General features: G+C 38.2%; 1 protein-coding gene across 1 annotated transcript in view; it reads left to right on the top strand.

Annotated features, from left to right (window-relative positions):
- Positions 1 to 18,695, top strand: part of LOC108667058 — a gene marked incomplete at its 5' end in the record, with an annotated part of 62,185 nt that overhangs the window by 3,318 nt on the left and 40,172 nt on the right. The window contains 13 exon segments of the mRNA XM_047882324.1: positions 780 to 961; positions 2,260 to 2,808; positions 5,497 to 5,776; positions 6,895 to 7,064; positions 7,694 to 7,825; positions 8,533 to 8,679; positions 9,093 to 9,216; positions 10,045 to 10,429; positions 10,944 to 11,173; positions 12,332 to 12,487; positions 13,069 to 13,232; positions 16,227 to 16,352; positions 18,223 to 18,351. Of these exon segments, the coding sequence (XP_047738280.1) occupies positions 780 to 961; positions 2,260 to 2,808; positions 5,497 to 5,776; positions 6,895 to 7,064; positions 7,694 to 7,825; positions 8,533 to 8,679; positions 9,093 to 9,216; positions 10,045 to 10,429; positions 10,944 to 11,173; positions 12,332 to 12,487; positions 13,069 to 13,232; positions 16,227 to 16,352; positions 18,223 to 18,351 (2,774 nt within the window).

Here is an 18,695-nt window from a genome sequence, read left to right as displayed (position 1 = left end):
AGCCCTTGTTGAACCCTTAACATGGCCAGCCCTTGTTGAACCCTTAACATGACCAGCCCTTGTTGAACCCTTAACATGACCAGCCCTTGAACTCTTAAGCCCTTGTTGAACCCTTAACCTGATCAGCCCTTGTTGAACCCTTAACGTGACCAGCCCTTGTTGAACCCTTGATATAACCAGCCCTTGTTGAACCCTTAACGTGACCAGCCCTTGTTGAACCCTTAACTTGACTAGCCCTTGTTGAACCCTTAACGTGACCAGCCCTTGTTGAACCCTTAACATGACCAGCCCTTGTTGAACCCTCAACTTGAAAAGCTCGTTTTGAACCATTCTGGGTTCAAAACTTTTTTGAGTTAATCTCACCCTGCATGAATATTTCAACAATTTAATTTCACGTTGAATTCCAGACATAGCAAAAGTAAAAAATTACATACCTTCATTATTACCTACTGATAATTGTTATTGTGATAATCATCTCACTAATTTCAGAAACAACGCGTGAATTATGAGCTTGCGAACATATAATAATGAGCTTTGTACAATGAATTGAATTTCAAATCCAGGTAATATTATCTATAATATCATATAATCTAAAATGTTTACTTATGTTGACAAGTGTACACACTGAAGATACTCCATGCGTTGATTAATATCAATTAATAACTGATTAATATTGAACAAATCCTAATGTATTATTTTAAGGAATAATTAGATATCATTTAAAAAAAATAATAATAATTAAGAAAAAAACTATAATTAGAAGATTTTTTGATGTTCAGGTCTGGTGCTGCCGGGTCTGACCCCCCAGACCCCGGCCGTGGACCCGGCGAACCTGATGGTGTACCAGCAGAACCTGCAGCGGGCCTACATCCAGTCCGCCGTGGCCCAGAACATCCAGATCCAGCAGCACCTTATGGCCCAGAACCAGGCGTTACAACAGCTGCTTACTCCGAACTTGCCCGTGAGTTATAAGTGGGTCATGGGGCAAAAGTGGGTCATGGCACTCAAGTGGGTCATGGCACACAAGTGAGTCATGGGAGAAAAGGGGGTCATGGGACAAAAGTGGGTCATGGGAGAAAAGTGGGTCATGGGACAAAAGTGGGTCACGGGACAAAAGTGGGTCATGGGACACAAGTAGGTCATGGGACAAAAGTGGGTCATGGGACACAAGTGGGTCATGGGACACAAGTGGGTCATGGGACACAAATGGGTCATGGCACACAAGTGGGTTATGGCACAAAAGTGGGTTATGGCACAAAAGTGGGTCATGGGACAAAAGTGGGTCATGGGACAAAAGAGGGTCATGGGACAAAAGTGGGTCATGGGACAAAAGTGGGTCATGGGACAAAAGTGGGTCATGGGACACAAGTGGGTCATGGGACAAAAGTGGGTCATGGGACACAAGTGGGTCAGGGGGACACAAGTGGGTCATGGGACAAAAGTGGGTCATGGGACAAAAGTGGGTCAAGAGACAAACGTGGGTCACCGAATTATCCGAATAATGGGATGGCGTTAGTCCCTGATAGCGACTAGTTCGGCCTAGTTTGAAGACTAGTTTGATGTGATGTGATGCAATCGACAAACTCTTATGAAAAATTCATTTTTTCGCTGCCTGAAAGAAAATATGGAACATAGCATCCTTTAATTTTTTATTTCAGTAGCCTTCCCATTATTCTATTTCCTTATTTTCTCTTTTATTTATACTTGACTTACTCAAAAATTTGTATAGAGCAAAATGATATTCATCATGCATGACAAGTTTTTAGGTGAATGTGAATAAAATTTGACTTATTGCGGTGCTTCATAATCTGTCCTGAGTGCCAGTCATGCCTGTGGATTTCACGGACCAGGTTCAAAAAAGTACCAAAATTTTCTCCAAAAAAATTTACCTGGGTAAGAGTTTTTTTTTCATGCATTTCTAACGGATAAATTTAGCGATTATCTTCTATGTATGACTTGCTAATATGCCAAGAAAAATACGAAGAAACTTTGTTTAAATTGCGATGCACTTTTTGCCTTTGTGTGTGCCATCCTGACCCACCTTGGCCCGGCAAGGCGCAGCAGAATGCAGCGCCTTGCCGGGAGCAGAAAATGTACAGAAAATGAGCAGAAAATGTGTCGCTAGTTGGACAAAACGACCACTAGATTATTTTGAGTGTATGCATCGATTGAACAATTGATCCTTATTTCCTTCCTTGTATCTGCCTGTCACTTCTTGCCTTCACTTAGCCTCTGAAGGCACGTCAATTTCTACCACAGCACACTAACTTGGGGGGCTTTAGTGCCCTGGGCGGACTTCTTCCGCTATCTGGAGGGTTGCCCTTTGCCATGCAGCCCTCAGCCTACCAAACCTCAGCCCTTTTGCCTGGGTTGAGCCCAGGCATCAATTCAACCCTGGGTGGGGCTTTCAACGCCGGGCTTAACCCTCTCGGCGGAGCTGGCATCTTGGACGCTTCAAGCCTAACAACCACCGTGCAAAGCAATGTTGTTAATCAGAACGGCAATGCATCCAACGCCCTTTTCAAGCCCATTCAAGTGAACACTAAACTCAAAAATAGACTCCCGACCAACAGCCAATCGAGTTCTGCAAAGGACTCCCAACTCATCAGTCCTTCCGATAGCGAAGGACCAGAACGCAACAAGAGCCAAAACTCGGCGCGTCCTACTCCTACCTTGGAGCCAAGTTACCTCGCCAGCGTAGATCCTAATTTCCATAAGAAAAATAAAAAACTTCGCGTCAACCTCAACTCGTATTCCGCGAAAAAGATTTCCAACTCTTCGTCAGATTCTGGAGGGAACTCGAGCAAGGTATCTTCCGAGGACCAAGTTACCCCTTGTCCAATCAGCTTTTGCCCTTATCCAACAACACAGCTTCTAAGGGATCAAGGACTGCATTCCATTAACCTTATCGCATTCCCCGTACCATCCAAGCTACACTTTGTACGTAGAACTCAACTTCTTATAGTTTAATACGGTATTAATTGTTTTCTGTACAGTATCCTCCACAGCTTTCGTTTCTTGGTACGGGATGACATGGGAAAGCAGTCGATTTCGAATCTTCGAGTGACATGACTGTCGACATGAATTGACATTTGACATATTTCCACATGAGACATGCCTCTTGACGAACACAATGATTCTGCAAGATTATAAAGGAAGTCTCCCAAATTAAAATCCATTTCTTGACACGTACTCATACTTGACGATGAAGACCATGTAGAGTTAACGTTGACGTTGAGACCGAAGTCTTGCCCATCTCTGAATGCCAGTTGCTTTCCTGGGGCCGTACTATTAAAAGTCGCTTAAATACGCGTACGTAGCGGCCAAAGTACACGTAGCGGCCAAAGTACACGTAGCGGCCTAAGTAAACGTAGCGGCCAAAGTACACGTAGCGGCCTAAGTACAAATAGCGGCCTAAGTACACGTAGCCGCCAAAGTACAGGTAGCGGCCTAAGTACAAGTAGCGGCCTAAGTACACGTAGCTTCCTAAGTACACAGAGCGGCCTAAGTACACGTAGCGGCCTAAGTACCCGTAGCGACCTTAGTACACGTAGCGGCCTAAGTACAAGTAGCGGCCTAAGTACACGTTGTGGCCTAAGTACACGTTGTGGCCTAAGTACACGTATCGGCCCAAGGACACGTAGCGGCCTAAGTACACGTAGCGGCCTCAGTACACGTAGGGGCCTAAGTACACGTAGCGGCCTAAGCACACGTAGCGGCCTAAGTACACATAGCGGCCTAAGTACACGTAGCGGCCCAAGCACAAGTAGCGGCCTAAGTACACGTAGCGACCTAAGTACACGTAGCTTCCTAAGTACACGTAGCGGCCTAAGTACACAGAGCGGCCTAAGTACACAGAGCGGCCTAAGTACAAGTAGCGGCCTAAGTACATTACACAGAGCGGCCTAAGTACAAGTAGCGGCCTAAGCACACGTAGCTTCCTAAGTACACGTAGCTTCCTAAGTACACAGAGCGGCCTAAGTACACAGAGCGGCCTAAGTACACGTGGCGGCCGAAGTACACGTGGCGGCCTAAGTACACGTAGCGGCCTAAGTACACGTAGCGGCCAACATTTAGTCTGACTAGTATTCAGGTTTAGCTTGATAAGCCGTCAGTTATTGGCTGACGGAGTTACGAACCCGTAACCATTCATGATGTTGCGGCTCCAGGGCTACTTGGATTTTGGAGGATGGAATGGATCTTGGCCCATACTTTCAAAAAAAGTTAAGAGATTGTAAGTTCATCAGCCAATCATTGACGGCCTTTCAAGCCAAATCCACCAATCACAGACAAGAAAATAGATCGTTATAGTTACTAACGTTCACTTAGCGAATTTTGAAAGTATATACGTGTATATGGCCCCCTGGTGTCGAAATCCTGAAACCTGTCCTCTCATGTATAAAAATTATAAAAGTTATATGTTGTATTGGAACTGGATCATTTATTGCCGTGAAAGCCGCGCATTTCTGACCAACTTTTTATGCTCTTTTTAGCTTCTGAATAAACTTTTTACCTTTCCCTCCTTCAATTATTTATTAACGTCCTTAACATGACATGAATGGTGTTTAAGCAGCAATATTGTTAAACCTTATATGGACATTTCTGTATTACGGGAGAATTTTTATCGGTTATTATTATTATTATTAATCTTATTATTATTATTAGCTTAAATATTATTTCTGTGTCTGTGTCATTTTGCGTTTTCACTTATTGACATTACTATTTATGGCTTGCGACATCTGCGCTACGTTTTTTTTAATTTTTTGTATGATGAAAACAGCGGAAACTTTATGTAATTAATTCCATATGGCTTTCAATATATTTTTTCATTTTACAGGTTTTTGTATAATTATATGTGCTTATATCTTCACTAAGTTTCTGGTATTTCACTTAATGCCTTTCAATCTCATTATGTGAGTGCAATTATACTTGTACAAATTTCTAAGTATTATTCAAGAGATGCTGACTTGTCTAACTTTAGCTTTACAAGCCCATAACCACTGTAAAAAAACACGACTTAAATAATTTATTATGCATCGATTTTTAATCTGTAAACTTCACCCTGCAATTACTTCAAACATGCTTCTTCTCTGTGAAAAAAAAAATTAATTTAACTCCTTTCAACGATAAAAATGTCATTTAAAAATAAAATCTAATAAATAATTTTTCTAAACAAGGTCTCTATTGCGCCATCTAACCGTTTCTGCTGGATGAGGTTCTTTGACCGAAGAATAATTTAAACAATTAATCAGACGTTATCACAGGATAAAATCAGGGAAAACTAACTACCTTATTAAACTACCTCATTAAATGTGAAGTAATGTCAATTATCTAATCTAATGTCTAATGTATGATGACAGTACTTCTATGGGAGAGAAAATACCAAAAATAATAGACCTTTCAAGGTCCCAATAACTTTGAATTTTACAAGGGGAATAATACGCATTATTTTATTATTATTAATATTATTAAACTGTTAAACGTAAATTTTGGCAGGTGAGTTTCCAGGAACCCGAACGCGCCGACCTCTGGAGCAGCGAGAAGGCGACCGTAGGGAACCACATGACGTCATCCGGTTTACACATGACGTCATCCGCCCTTCACATGACGTCACCAGGCATTCATATGACGTCACCAGGCATCCATATGACGTCACCAGGCATTCATATGACGTCAGCCGGGAACCACATGACGTCATCAGCCTTCACTCCAGGGGGCGGGGTCACCATCTCCCCCCCTCCTCCCCTACTCCCCGTCGGGGCCACGTTGCCTGCAGGTGCGGAAAAAAGCCATTTCCTAGCCACTGAGTCCGGTATTTGAAAATTCTTATCTCTGCATTCCTCGAAAAATTACCGTGAAATTGTTTTACTGGCATTTCAGTGGCCGACCGATATATGGAAAAACACCGTGTCGCCGTTTTTCAAACTTAACACCAGAAACGCGTAAATCATTTTTTAAAATACGGCTAAACTGTTTTTTCACAGGGAGGTCAGCCACAAGAACGCCGGTTTTAATGTTGCTTCACGTTAATTCCAAATAGAGTAGTTGGTGACGACTTGATTCATCGAGCTTACTATTCAATATATCATTGCTTCTTAAGGCTAGTATTGAGAACTGTGAAGCCTGGGACAGGCTTCCTATGGAGTTCTTCGCTAATAAAGCCGAACTTTATTTACTCCTCACGTAAATGAGATGACGATATGAATATCTCCATGCCAATCTAGCTATTTATTTAAAATCCGTGGAAAGGAAGAAAAAATATATAAACTTTGTATAACACCAGTTATATGATGGAAGATAAAGTTGTATTTCGATGATAATTGAACCGATGATTTACCGAAATTTTTGAGACGTCAACGAGCAGTACTATTTTTTCTCTATCTGAACGGTACTTAATACATGTCTGAATCAACATCTATTTTGTAAATATTCACTGCCAAAAAATTTTTTCTTCACTGCTAAATAGGAGTTTTCACATTTTCTTTTGAAGCTGCAGTTATGATGATGGAGTCTAACCTAAACTCTCCAAATGTACGAATCTGCATCGTGAAAGTTCAAATGTAGATTTAGTTGTTAATGAATATCTACAAAACTGTAAACAGTAGCGTCAGTAAAAAAAAATATTCTCTTTTTCTGTTCGATGCATTATTGCTCGAGTCGATGATTATTCTAATCAAGAAGTATTATTGAAATACCTGTAATATCTGTAATATCTTCAAATGTATTTAGTTGTTAACGAATATGTGCAAAAATAAAACCTGTGGCGTCAGTAAAAAAAATATTCTGTTGTTTTTTTCGAGTCATTATTGCTCGAGTCGATGATTATTCTAATTAAGAAGTATTATTGTGATTTCTGTGTGTTTGTGTTCATTATGAAGGTAATTTGGTTCTCAGGGTTGAGTTTCTCGAGAGCCGCAGCGGCGTCTTCGCCGCTACACGAGCTGGAGCTTCAAGAGGAGCGACATCAACGCTACCAACACCAACAACATCAACAACATCAACAACATCAACAGCATCAACAACATCAACAGCAACATCATACCCCCAGCAACAACCGTGCTAAAGTAAGAATTAGTATTAGAAACTTGATGCTTGAGCACCAATCTAACGCTATTGTTTCAGTCTAAATTAACGAACGCGCGTGTAAAATTCCAATCCTAATGTATTTCCTAATGCAATTGTACAATATCAATCAATTGTACACGTCAAATTACACTCTTGTACAACTTTAAGATATTGTGTGTCATTGTTCGCGTTGTTCTTTCCATTGTAAAGTTTACTTTTTTTTCCGTATTGTTCAGAATAAAGCAGTAAAAAAAACATTCATTGAATGGTCCAATATACCGGATTCAGAAGATATTTGAAATGAAAGATATAAAAAGAAATGTTGAAAAAGCTAGAAATATGTTAATAATGTTAAAAAAGATAGATAGAAAGAAAGATATAAAAGTAATATTATGAAATATTCACATGGAAAGAAATGTTAAAAAAATGAATATGTTAATAATGTTAAATTAATAAATGTTAAAAAAGAAAATAGAAAGAAAGATATAAGATATATTGTGAAATATCCACATGGAAAGAAATGTTAAAAAAATGAATATGTTAATAATGTTGAATTAATTAATGTTAAAAAAGATAGAAAGAAAGAATGAAATATTCACATAGATTATAGGAGTTAATTTGCATGCAGGTTCCCTATGATCTGCACTCCCCCGGCGCCGCCCCCTCCCTGTCTCCCCCCGCCGCCCCCAAGGATGCCCCCTCCTACCCTGCGGGCCACGTCCCCCCACCTCCCCCCATGCCCACACACCTCAACCAGGGGGTGAGTTAACTGTGCTATTCCTACCTGAAGCGTGATAACAATGCTATTTCTACCTGAAATGTGATAACAATGCTATTCCTACCTGAAGTGTGATAACAGTGATATTCCTACCTGAAATGACATGACGGTGATATTCCTACCTGAAATTATATAACAATGCTATTCCTACCTGAAATGACATAAACAATGATATTCCTACCTGAAATGACGTGACAATGATATTCCTACCTGAAACAGTAAATATGAAAATTTCACAATTAAAATGCAAGAGACAGCCTAACCATGGCCACCATTCCCCCCATTCTTGCCCCACCAAGTTGACAAACTCAACGCCTCCTACGAGTTTATAAGTAATATAATCAACGGTGTAAAACGTTTATTTTTACCTTAATGGCTATATTAACAATAAAAATTATGCCACAGTAACGAATAATGACTTTACCGCTTAAATACTAATAATAATAATAATGATAATGATAATTATAATAATTATAACAATAATATAATATAATTCACACCGCTCCCCGGCAGGAGGTGTCTCCAACACAACATCCAGGTGCATGTCTGCTCTCATGTTTAAGTTACGTCATCTATCTTCTTTATTATAATAATAATTACAATAATACTATACTATAATTCCCCCCCGGCAAGAGGTGTCGCCAGGGTCCTATAATAATAATAATATAATATAATCCCCCCCCCGGCAGGAGGTATCCCCAGGGTCCTACATGGACCCCTACCAGCGCGCCAAGACCGTCAGGATCGGCAAGTGGCGGTGGCCGCCGCCTAAGGAGGAGCTCGACGCGTCCTTCATGCACTTCAAGATGAAGAATAAGCGAGCCGGGGAGTCCAGGGTATGGCATTACCTTCATTACCCATATTACCTTCAGTTCTCCCATTGCTTTCATTATCGTATTACCTCCAGTTCCCGCAATATTTTCATGTCCTTCATTACCTTCATTACTTTCATTACCTTAATTACCTTCATTACCTTCATTACCTTCATTACCTTCATTACCTTCATTACCCATATTACCTTCAGTTCTCCCATTGTTTTCATTACCGTATTACCTTCAGTTCCCGCAATATTTTCATGTCCTTCATTACCTTCATTACCCCCACCATCTTCATTCCTAGCTCTCATTACCTTCATTTTACTCATAACGTTAATATCCCTCATTACCTTAATTTCCTTTATTGCAATAACGCTGACGTTAATGAGAAAGCTAATTAGTAGTCACATTACCGCGACATGTTGGTTGATCAGGGTGACGGTCAGCGGAGCGTCAGCCACGACGACAGCGGCCTGATCGAGTGGGAGGAGTTCGAGGTGGCGGGGGCCCCGGGCCCCAGCAAGGGGGACCCGCGGGCCAACAAGCAGGCCACGCAAGGTGAAGAAATTGTAAACAAAAGTGTTTTAAGTAAAAAAATAGTATTAAAAAAGTGTTTTTATTTATTAGGTGATATTAAAAATAATGATAAAGTGTTTTTATTTAAATAGTAAATAATAATATAATAATAAATTGAATAATAATAATAGTAAATAGAGTAAAAAATAATAATAATAAAGTGTTTTTATTTGTTAGGTGAGAGTAAATAATAATAATAATAATAATAATGTGGTTTTATTTGTTAGGTGAGAGTAAAAAAATAGTAGAAAAAGAGTTATTTTTTTTGTTAGGTGTTAGTGTTATCAAATAATATTTTGGGCTGAGTAATTTACGAGCAAAAAAACAAGGCGGTTTTTTGGTGCGGGTGAATGTATAGAAGTTTTGTAAAATGATTTCACAAATACTAAAAGAAAGATTGGAAAAAATTTAAAAATTAGTTTGTGAATGTAGTGAATATAAGGTATGTGCGTAAATTTTTTTTACTTAAATGTATAAACTTTAATTACAAGGTATATACGTAATTATTGTGTAAGTTTAATATAAATATATTAATTTTTCAAGTTTAAGGTAGGTATTTATGTAAATTATTTCGGTAGCAGGCGAATATTGCACGTAGTTTTAATATAAATATATTAATTTTCCAAGTATAAGGTATTTATTTAAACTATTTCGGTAGCAGACGAGTATTGTAAGTTTAATGTAAATATATCAATTTTCTAAGCGTAAAGAAAATATGTAAATTATTTCGGTAGCAGGCGAGTATTGCAACTTTGATATAAATATAGTAATTTTTCAAGTTTCAGCTATTTATTTAAATTATTTGGGTAGCAGGCGAGTACCAAAACTCTTCGTACAAGTCGCCTGCCGACGAGGCAGACAGCGTACAGCGCGCGTTCGACGCGCCCCTGCGCAACATCTCCCGCAGCAGCATCAACATGACGCGGGCCCAGTCCCAGGCCCAGACTCGGGCCCAGTCCCGTGCTAAGACCTTCGAGGGGCCCGCGGGACGTGACCCTGTAGGGTCCCGCAGACGCCGGGACTCCTGGGACAACCCAATGCCTGACGAAGGCGACGTGGTCCCGAACGGACACGACGTTTGGGACAATAGCCTGCATCAGGACGAGGAAAAAACCGCCGCCGGTATCGGGAAATTGAAGATCTCGCGCGAGATGAAGGCTAAACTCGAGGCCCTCACCTCGACGCGGCCTAACAGGTGCGATGGCGGCCTCAATAATAGAGATTTATTTATTATTCACTAAAATAGCCGTAGGTAAAACTTGGTAAAATGTTAAAGGACACTTTCGAGCTAAACTGAAGTATTCATGTACAAAATACTTGTGAACACTTATGCATGATAGAATATAAATTAGGGGCTCTTTAACATCAAATCATTTATCTTTATAAGCCTCGGAGCTTTGTTTGTTTATACAATTAAAGTTTAATCAATGCAATGTGCAATGTGTAGGTAATTAAATATATGTTGTATTTAATATCTGTGGCCAATTATATATGTGATAGTAATTATATATATGTTGTAATTAAATATTTGTGGCTAATTAAATAGGTATGTGTTGGTAATTAAATATGTGTAGGTAATTAAACATTAACAACAGTCGTTAGTTGGAAAGTCCTTGAATGGCATGCTTTTGAATTTATTTCGTGTCCCAATTATTGTCCCGTGTTTGGGCCCACACACCCACTCGTCCCAATTATTGTCCCAAAATCAGGGCCCAAAAGTCCGGCCTGGGTATCGGTGGTCCCAGTGGGGACCCAAAGCGTGGGCCCAAGAAGCTAGAGGCCCACCGACGCCTGATGCTGCAGCAGCAGCTCGCTGGGGACAAGTGGGACACGCTGGACTCCGTCAGGCGGGTCGTGCCCCCGCCCCCCGTGGCCCCACCCGGCATGGCGGACCCGCGCAGGCCCCCCGGGTCCCCGGCCCCTTCGGTCTCGTCCCTGGGTCCGTTGAATTGTTGTGTTGAATGCTGTGTGTTTTAAATTTTTTGTATGGTGAATAATTGCTGTGTTGAATACTTTGTGTGGTGAATAATTGCTGTGTTGAATACTTTGTGTGGTGAATAATTGCTGTGTTGAATACTTTGTGTGGTGAATAATTGCTGTGCTGAATAATTTGTGTGGTGATTTCTTTCCGCTAGAATTCTTTGTATATTGAATGCTTCGTGTACCGAATAATTTATGTTGAATACTTTTCTTCATTGAATGCTTGATGTGGGACGATATGTGTTTTTGTATTATTGTGTATTTTTGGGTATAAGTTTGTGTAAAGTTTTGACTTGAATATTTGCACGAATTTGACATGTTATGACGTAAGCGTGTTTCGTCTCAAAAGTTATGTCGTTAATAAATCACATGTACAATCTTGAAAATTTATGTGATTCCTAAGGCCTGATATTCCCCGTATTAATTTCCTTAAGTATAGAGCATAGTTCTGTAGGCATGCTAATATCGTATTAATTTCCTTAAATAGAGTATAGATCCTAAACCATGCTAATCCCCGTATTAATTTCCTTAAGTAGAGCATAGTAATTTACACAATTATTTTTCAGTCGGGCTCCTCATTAAGAGCGAGGCCACATAATGAAGTTGCACTAATCCATTGAATGTTAATTAGTTCACAGCTAGACATTATAGTATTTTATGTTTCGTCTCGGCAATTTGTTTTTATTCAGAAATATTTTCTTAATTTTCAAAATTCACAATAACTGGGAAAACATTTAATCGACCTGCCGAAAATATGTTATATATATAAAAATGAAAATATATAAAGAAAATATATTATTTGTATAAATATATGAAAATATATAAAATATGGATAGCCGTAACCGTCAAAAAGATTTTATATTTAAAGTACGATAAGATTTTCCTTTTTTTAATTTTCCATTTCTTGATTAAATTTGCATGTCAAATATTCAACAGCATGATATTTACCCACAAATTTGAATTTCTTAATAAATTTTCTAATTCATCTTTAAACTTACCTTCCACTTTGCAAAAATGCGCAATTTTATTTCATATATTTTTATTGTTAAACTAATTTTTTCAATTTTTTAATTAAGAAAAAATTTAATTATTACTCGAATATTATTTATATTTACAGGGAGCTCAGCCGCCATCCCCCAACCCCGCTCCCCACCCCCCTCCATCCAGCCCGTGGGGGGCTACAGGTCTGCCCCCCACAAGACCCCCAGCTACAGACCAACAGACCGCAACAGCTCATTCAACGCGCGCGTTGACAAACTTCAACACTTTGAACGTGAGTCTCTTTTTTATCTACGCGTTGGATGCCCGATTTTAAAATATAAATATTTATTTATGTATTTTCATTTATTCACAGTAAAATAGTATAAACAATATTAAAATATTAATATTTATTTATATTTTTTCATGAATTCACATTAAAAATTCACAAATACACAAATTAATTCACATTGAAATAATGCCACTAAATACATATAAACATCAATTATTGTTAAATGTTTTTAATTTAGTTAAGAAATCAAAGCATTAAACACCATTTTTAAACAAATTGGCTTTAAACATGCCCTGTTCAAATGCATCAATTTGTAGACTTCGATGAATTTTCGTACTTGACTTTTTATTTAAAATTTAATTAAATTTATGTATAAGTGATCATTTATATAATCATTTATCATTTAAACTCGGTAAATGTGGTAAGTAAATCTAAAATGCGTGATTAAATTTGAGCACTGAGTAGTAGGTTTGAAACACAGCGAGCTGTAACAATTTTGCAATATTATTACTATCAAAACGTTTCGTACAGATCAATTAATATATAAAAATGTAACTCTAAATTAATTTATTCTTCCCCACCAGTTGAGGAGTCGTCAGAGTTCCTGCCGTCCGTGGACCGAGGGGCGCCACCGCCCCCTGGGGCCCGACACGAGGTGCGCGAGGTGACCAGCCTCCTGCTGGCCCCTCCCCCGGGCCCGCACCTCACCTACACCAACGTCCCCTGGCACCTCAACATACGCAAGGAGGTGAGATATACATACACCTCAACATTACCGGCACCTCAACATTACCGGCACCTCAACATTACCGGCACCTCAACATTNGCACCTCAACATTCTCTACCGGCACCTCAACATTCTCTACCGGCACCTCAACATACTCTACCTGCACCTCAACATTACCGGCACTTCAACCTACTCAATATAAAATAACTTAAAACTTCAATGTAAAACACCTAATACATTGTACACAATTATTTACTTTTGTGTGTCTTCAGCAAAAAATACGCCTTCAATAATACGTCAACATAATAACACTACTATAATACGGCGAAATAATCCGATTGATTTTACTCTGATAAATATGGCACTGGCTTACTTTTTTAACATGTAAAACTTCAGTAAAATAATACGACTTCGTCGTCGTTAATTACGAATTTAAACATTCTGGAAAAATTGCGAATTCTTCATCGTTGTTATCGGTTTCTTCATACTAATTTTATTTGTGTGATTTACATGGTACCATAATGAAGATACAAATATATTGAATATGTTCACAAATATTCATTAACATTTTACGTAGACTTTCTGATGCTCTGATGCTGATATAAAGATTGAGAATTGCCTTAAATTCACAAAGACAGAATAAATGAAAGATTTTTACATGTCACCAGCGAAAATTTTTATTGGATCATATGTAATAATTTAGTTAAATCCAATTTATTTTAATTTAATACCTTTTAAATACTTAAATCTAACACTTAAGATATATTACAATCATCTCATAAAAAAGAAGCATCTCGAAACACAGTATAAAACTGAAATACTAGAAACAAATCAACGTAAAACCGCACACAATTTTTTACATTGCTAGAAGACGTGATCCAAAAAATCGCCTCATCACTTCATGCCCCAGACGTACATCCTAGCAGGATCGTACTAAGCAACGTACTACGGAGGATGTTCTCTCTTGTACTACCGTACTTTGATCTTAATCACCTGCGCTGCTGCGGTCATTACCAGAGTCACGATTATCACCATAACGATGCTCATCAAGATTATCGTTGCCGTTAACACCAACAGAGTACGTAGTTTGTCCACGAATATTTCGGCAGCTTGGATAACTCGTTCGCTCTCGTTCTGAGCCTGTTTAAGAGCTTGATAAGTTCTTATTCCTGTCGTGTTGTCGCTGAGAACTTCAAGAAGGTTCTCAAATTCGGTGAATGAGTGATTGGAATACTGAGTCCAGAATTGATCCGCGATGTCCAAGCTTTATCCAATGGCGAGGCTAGCGTTTGTTTGGCCTTTTTTCAGTTCGGCTGAGAATTGATTATTCAAATCTTCCCAGATTTTTGGGAGCATTTTGTCTATTTTTTCTTATTCTGCAGCTATTTAGTCGAGGATTGGAATTACGTTGTCCATGATTTCTGTGAATAATTGTTAAGCTTTACTCTGAAGATCTCCAATTTTGGCTTCCCTGTTCGTCGTCTCAGCGTCGTGCTACGCTTTAAAATCGACAATAATCTACTAGGCCTGCTGGGCCTTCAATTTCCAGTTATTCAAAATAGTGTTCTTGGACGACGTATCTTTCATATCTACATCAAAATCCTTTAGTCGATCCTACAAATTTGCAGTCACAGTCTACAGGAAAGTATCATTGAAGTTCCGCAGCATTTCCATCGACTCAGCATCCACATCTTGAATTTAGATTTCGTATTCTTTAAGATGCCGAAGAACTTCGTCGATACCAGACCGTGCGTTTTCCACAGACTTTGCAAGATGATCCTTAATTTTCTATGCCGTTACATCGTATCGATCAGTCACGTTGATGAGTGTGTTTGCCGGTAGTAGGAAATCGCCTTAAACGAAACAAGTTTGGCACAGAAGAAATGCCGCGACGAATAAACCTTACTGCAACATTTTAATTCTCCTGAAATGTTTATTTTTTGAGAAGTTCATCAGCTTTGGGATGGAATCGTCCATCGTAGTGTCGTGAGTCCCGCGAAACATTTTTCACTCGCCGGTCATCCTGTAATTTAAGCGGTGCACGTCTTGATGAACAGCAATGCGTATCCACCCTACGCATTCGTGGCAGCTAATTCTTATTTCTGAACTTAAACATCTGCTATTTTACATTCAAATCGAATATTTCTCTTGAACAAATTGGATATGAATTATATATTCGGACTTTCCGGTTGATTTCTCTGACGGATCGGAATATATCAACGAATTAAAATCGATGCTTCGATGACACTGCGATCTTTGGAAATTTTGACCAACAACTTTGCAGAGCCGCGACTTGAAGGCAGTGTCGAAGTTTTTAAACGTAAAATTTCTATAGTCAAATGTATTTATGTAGAATTTCAGTATCAAATTTTTCAAACATCGACCTTTTCAAATATCGAACTTTTCATAGATCGAACTTTTCAAGTATCGACATTTTCAATTATAGAACTTTTCAAATATCGAACTATTCAAGTATTGCATTTTTAAGGTAGGTATTGAATTTTCCAAGTATCGAAATTTTCAAATATCGAAATTTTCAAGTATCGAACTTTTCAAATATCGAACTTTTCAAGTATCGAACTTTCAAACATCGAACTTCAAATATCGAACTTTTAAACTGACAAATTCGAATACTGTTCTTTTCTTCGATCAAATCCAAATATAAAAATTTTCAAATAACAAATTCAAATATGGATCTTTTTAAATGTAAAATTCTAATATCGAACTTTTCAACTATCAAAAAACTTTTCAAATGTCAAATTAAAATTTCGAACTTATCTACCTTTCAAATTCAAATGTCGAACTTTTCACTGCCAAATTCAATCGTCGAAAGTTTTCATAAAAAATAAAACTTTTTCTAAACTTCGGGTGATCTTCCCTGGCGAGACAACTTCAATTATCAAAACTTTTCATTGAAAAAATCGAACTTTTTCCAACTTTAGGTGTTTTTCCCCGGCGAGACAACTTCAATTATCAAAAATTTCATAAAAAAATCGAACTTTTTCCGAACTTCAGGTATTCTTCCCTGGCGAGACCATCTCTGGAGACGCCCTACAGCTGGTCTTCTGCCAGGTGGTGGTTGACACCTACAGCGGCTCCAGCTGCAGGCTCCTGCCCCAACACAGAGCAGAGATGAGAAGGGTGTGTTTATTTCCTATGTCTATGCCTTCAGTTTAATACTAATTCGAATTAATTTCACTTTATCTTTCATAATAAAAATATTATTGATATCAATATATAGTTTTAATATTAATAATAATAATAATAACGATAATAATAACAATAATAATATTATGTCTATTTCCTATGTCAATGCCTTCAGTTTACTACGAATTCGAATTCATTTCACTTTATATTTCATAATAAAAATATTATTAATATCAATATAAAATTTTAATATTAATAATAATACTAATAATAATAATAATGATATTAATAACAATAATAATGCCATTGATATTTCGAATTCACTTCATTTTATTTCTCATGTTTTATATATTTTTTCACATACGGTGACGAAAATTTCTTCTTTTACACCAATGAATGACTTTTAAATTAAGTTACAAATGCATGCAGGGACAGGTATGTTAATATCTTCAATTACTAAATACATTTTTTGCTTTAAACTTTTTTCACATATAATAACATTTTTTTAAACCAAAAACTGACTTATCAGTTACGAAATGCAGGTAGCGAACGGGTGCATAAATGAAATACTATTATTTCTTTATATTAATAGTATATATTATATTAATCAATTCGAAATACTGTTATATAAAATTCATTTATATTTTTCTTTTTTTGTGTCTTGGAACATTCTTTCACAAAAATAGCATCTTTATTCCTTAAATTTCCCATTGATTTTTTGTGTCTTTTGACATTTATACACTGAAATGTAATCTTTTTAACCGATGGCAAACTTTCGATCTCAGATACGAAATGCGTTTCTGTTCTTAATTGTTCTTCTGTTTGAAAATAGTCAAACTTTTTTTGTTGCCTTTTAGTAGAGACAATTATTGACTCAAAGTTAAATATGTTAATAGCAGAACTGAATTTATAGCATGCTGACTGCTGAGTAATTTAATCATACAATCATTAGTAAACATATTATATAAATTTTGTACCAACTTTAAGTAATTATCTTGAAGGCATGACAGACATTTTTACAACATTTTTACAATCTGTTAACCTATTTCTACGATTTATTCAATTTTATCGCTCTTCTCACAGCTGTTGTAAACTATTTGTGAATATATTGGGATTGATTTTTTACATTTTAAAAATACCTTAACTTATTTCTTTAATTAGTTCGATCTCTCCCTGCCCTTACAGGTATTGAAAATTCAATCGTGAATATATTAAACTTGATTTTTTCATTTTCACAATACTTTAACGTATTTTTAGCGCATTTTCTCATTTATGGAAAAAGGGCGCTATTGTGCTCGTCATGTCCGTCCGTCTGTCTGTCCGTCCGTCTGTCTGTCCGTCTGTCTGTCCGTCTGTCTGTCCGTCTGTCTGTCCATCTGCCTGTCCGTCTGTCTGTCCGTCTGTCTATCCGTCTGTCTGTCCGTCTGTCTGTCAGTCCGTGACTTCACGTTTGCGTCGACGAGAAAATTCACTCTCTGTCACTCACTGCAGTGAGTACTGAGTTATATTTTTTAGTACATGGAGTGTTTAATTGAAGAGATGAATTAATATGTATGTAGGATATGTATACGTAGCAATTAAAGTAGGATGTGTATAGCGAGCGTATAAGGATTGTATATCGAATTTTTAGCGCATTTTCTCATTTATGGAAAAATGCACTATTGTGCATTTTGCCATGCTCGTCATGTCCGTCTGTCTGTCTGTCCGTCTGTCTGTCTGTCCGTCTGTCCGTCCGTCTGTCCGTCCGTCTGTCCGTGACCTCAAGTTTTCGTCGACGAGAAAATGCGCTCTCTTCACTCACTGCAGTGAGTACTGAGTTATATTTTTTAATTAATATGTACTATTTTTCATTACCCCCCTACAGGTACTGGACACCCACGGTATCACCCCCAACAACTGCCTGTCGGGGCAGCACTCGCTGTCCCTGCGCAACGAGGTCCTCACGCTCGCTAAGACCTGGCCACTCTACTTCTCTGCTCTCTACCCTGTAGCCGTGAGTCTACCTTCTACTTTAGTGTGTCTACCCTCTACTTTAGTGTGTCTACCTTCTACTTCTCTGCTCTCTACCCTGTAGCCGTGAGTCTACCTTCTACTTTTGTGTGTCTACCTTCTACTTCTCTGCTCTCTACCCTGTAGCCGTGAGTCTACCTTCTACTTTGGTGTGTCTACCTTCTACTTCTCTGCTCTCTACCCTGTAGCCGTGAGTCTACCTTCTACTTTGGTGTGTCTACCTTCTACTTCTCTGCTCTCTACCCTGTAGCCGTGAGTCTACCTTCTACTTTGGTGTGTCTACCTTCTACTTCTCTGCTCTCTACCCTGTAGCCGTGAGTCTACCTT

The sequence above is a fragment of the Hyalella azteca genome, unplaced genomic scaffold, assembly GCF_000764305.2.
Source record: "Hyalella azteca isolate HAZT.00-mixed unplaced genomic scaffold, Hazt_2.0.2 contig10209, whole genome shotgun sequence".
NCBI lineage: Eukaryota > Metazoa > Arthropoda > Malacostraca > Amphipoda > Hyalellidae > Hyalella > Hyalella azteca.
The sequence above is the reverse complement of the archived record's forward strand: the minus strand, read 5'-3'. Positions and strand labels throughout refer to the sequence as shown.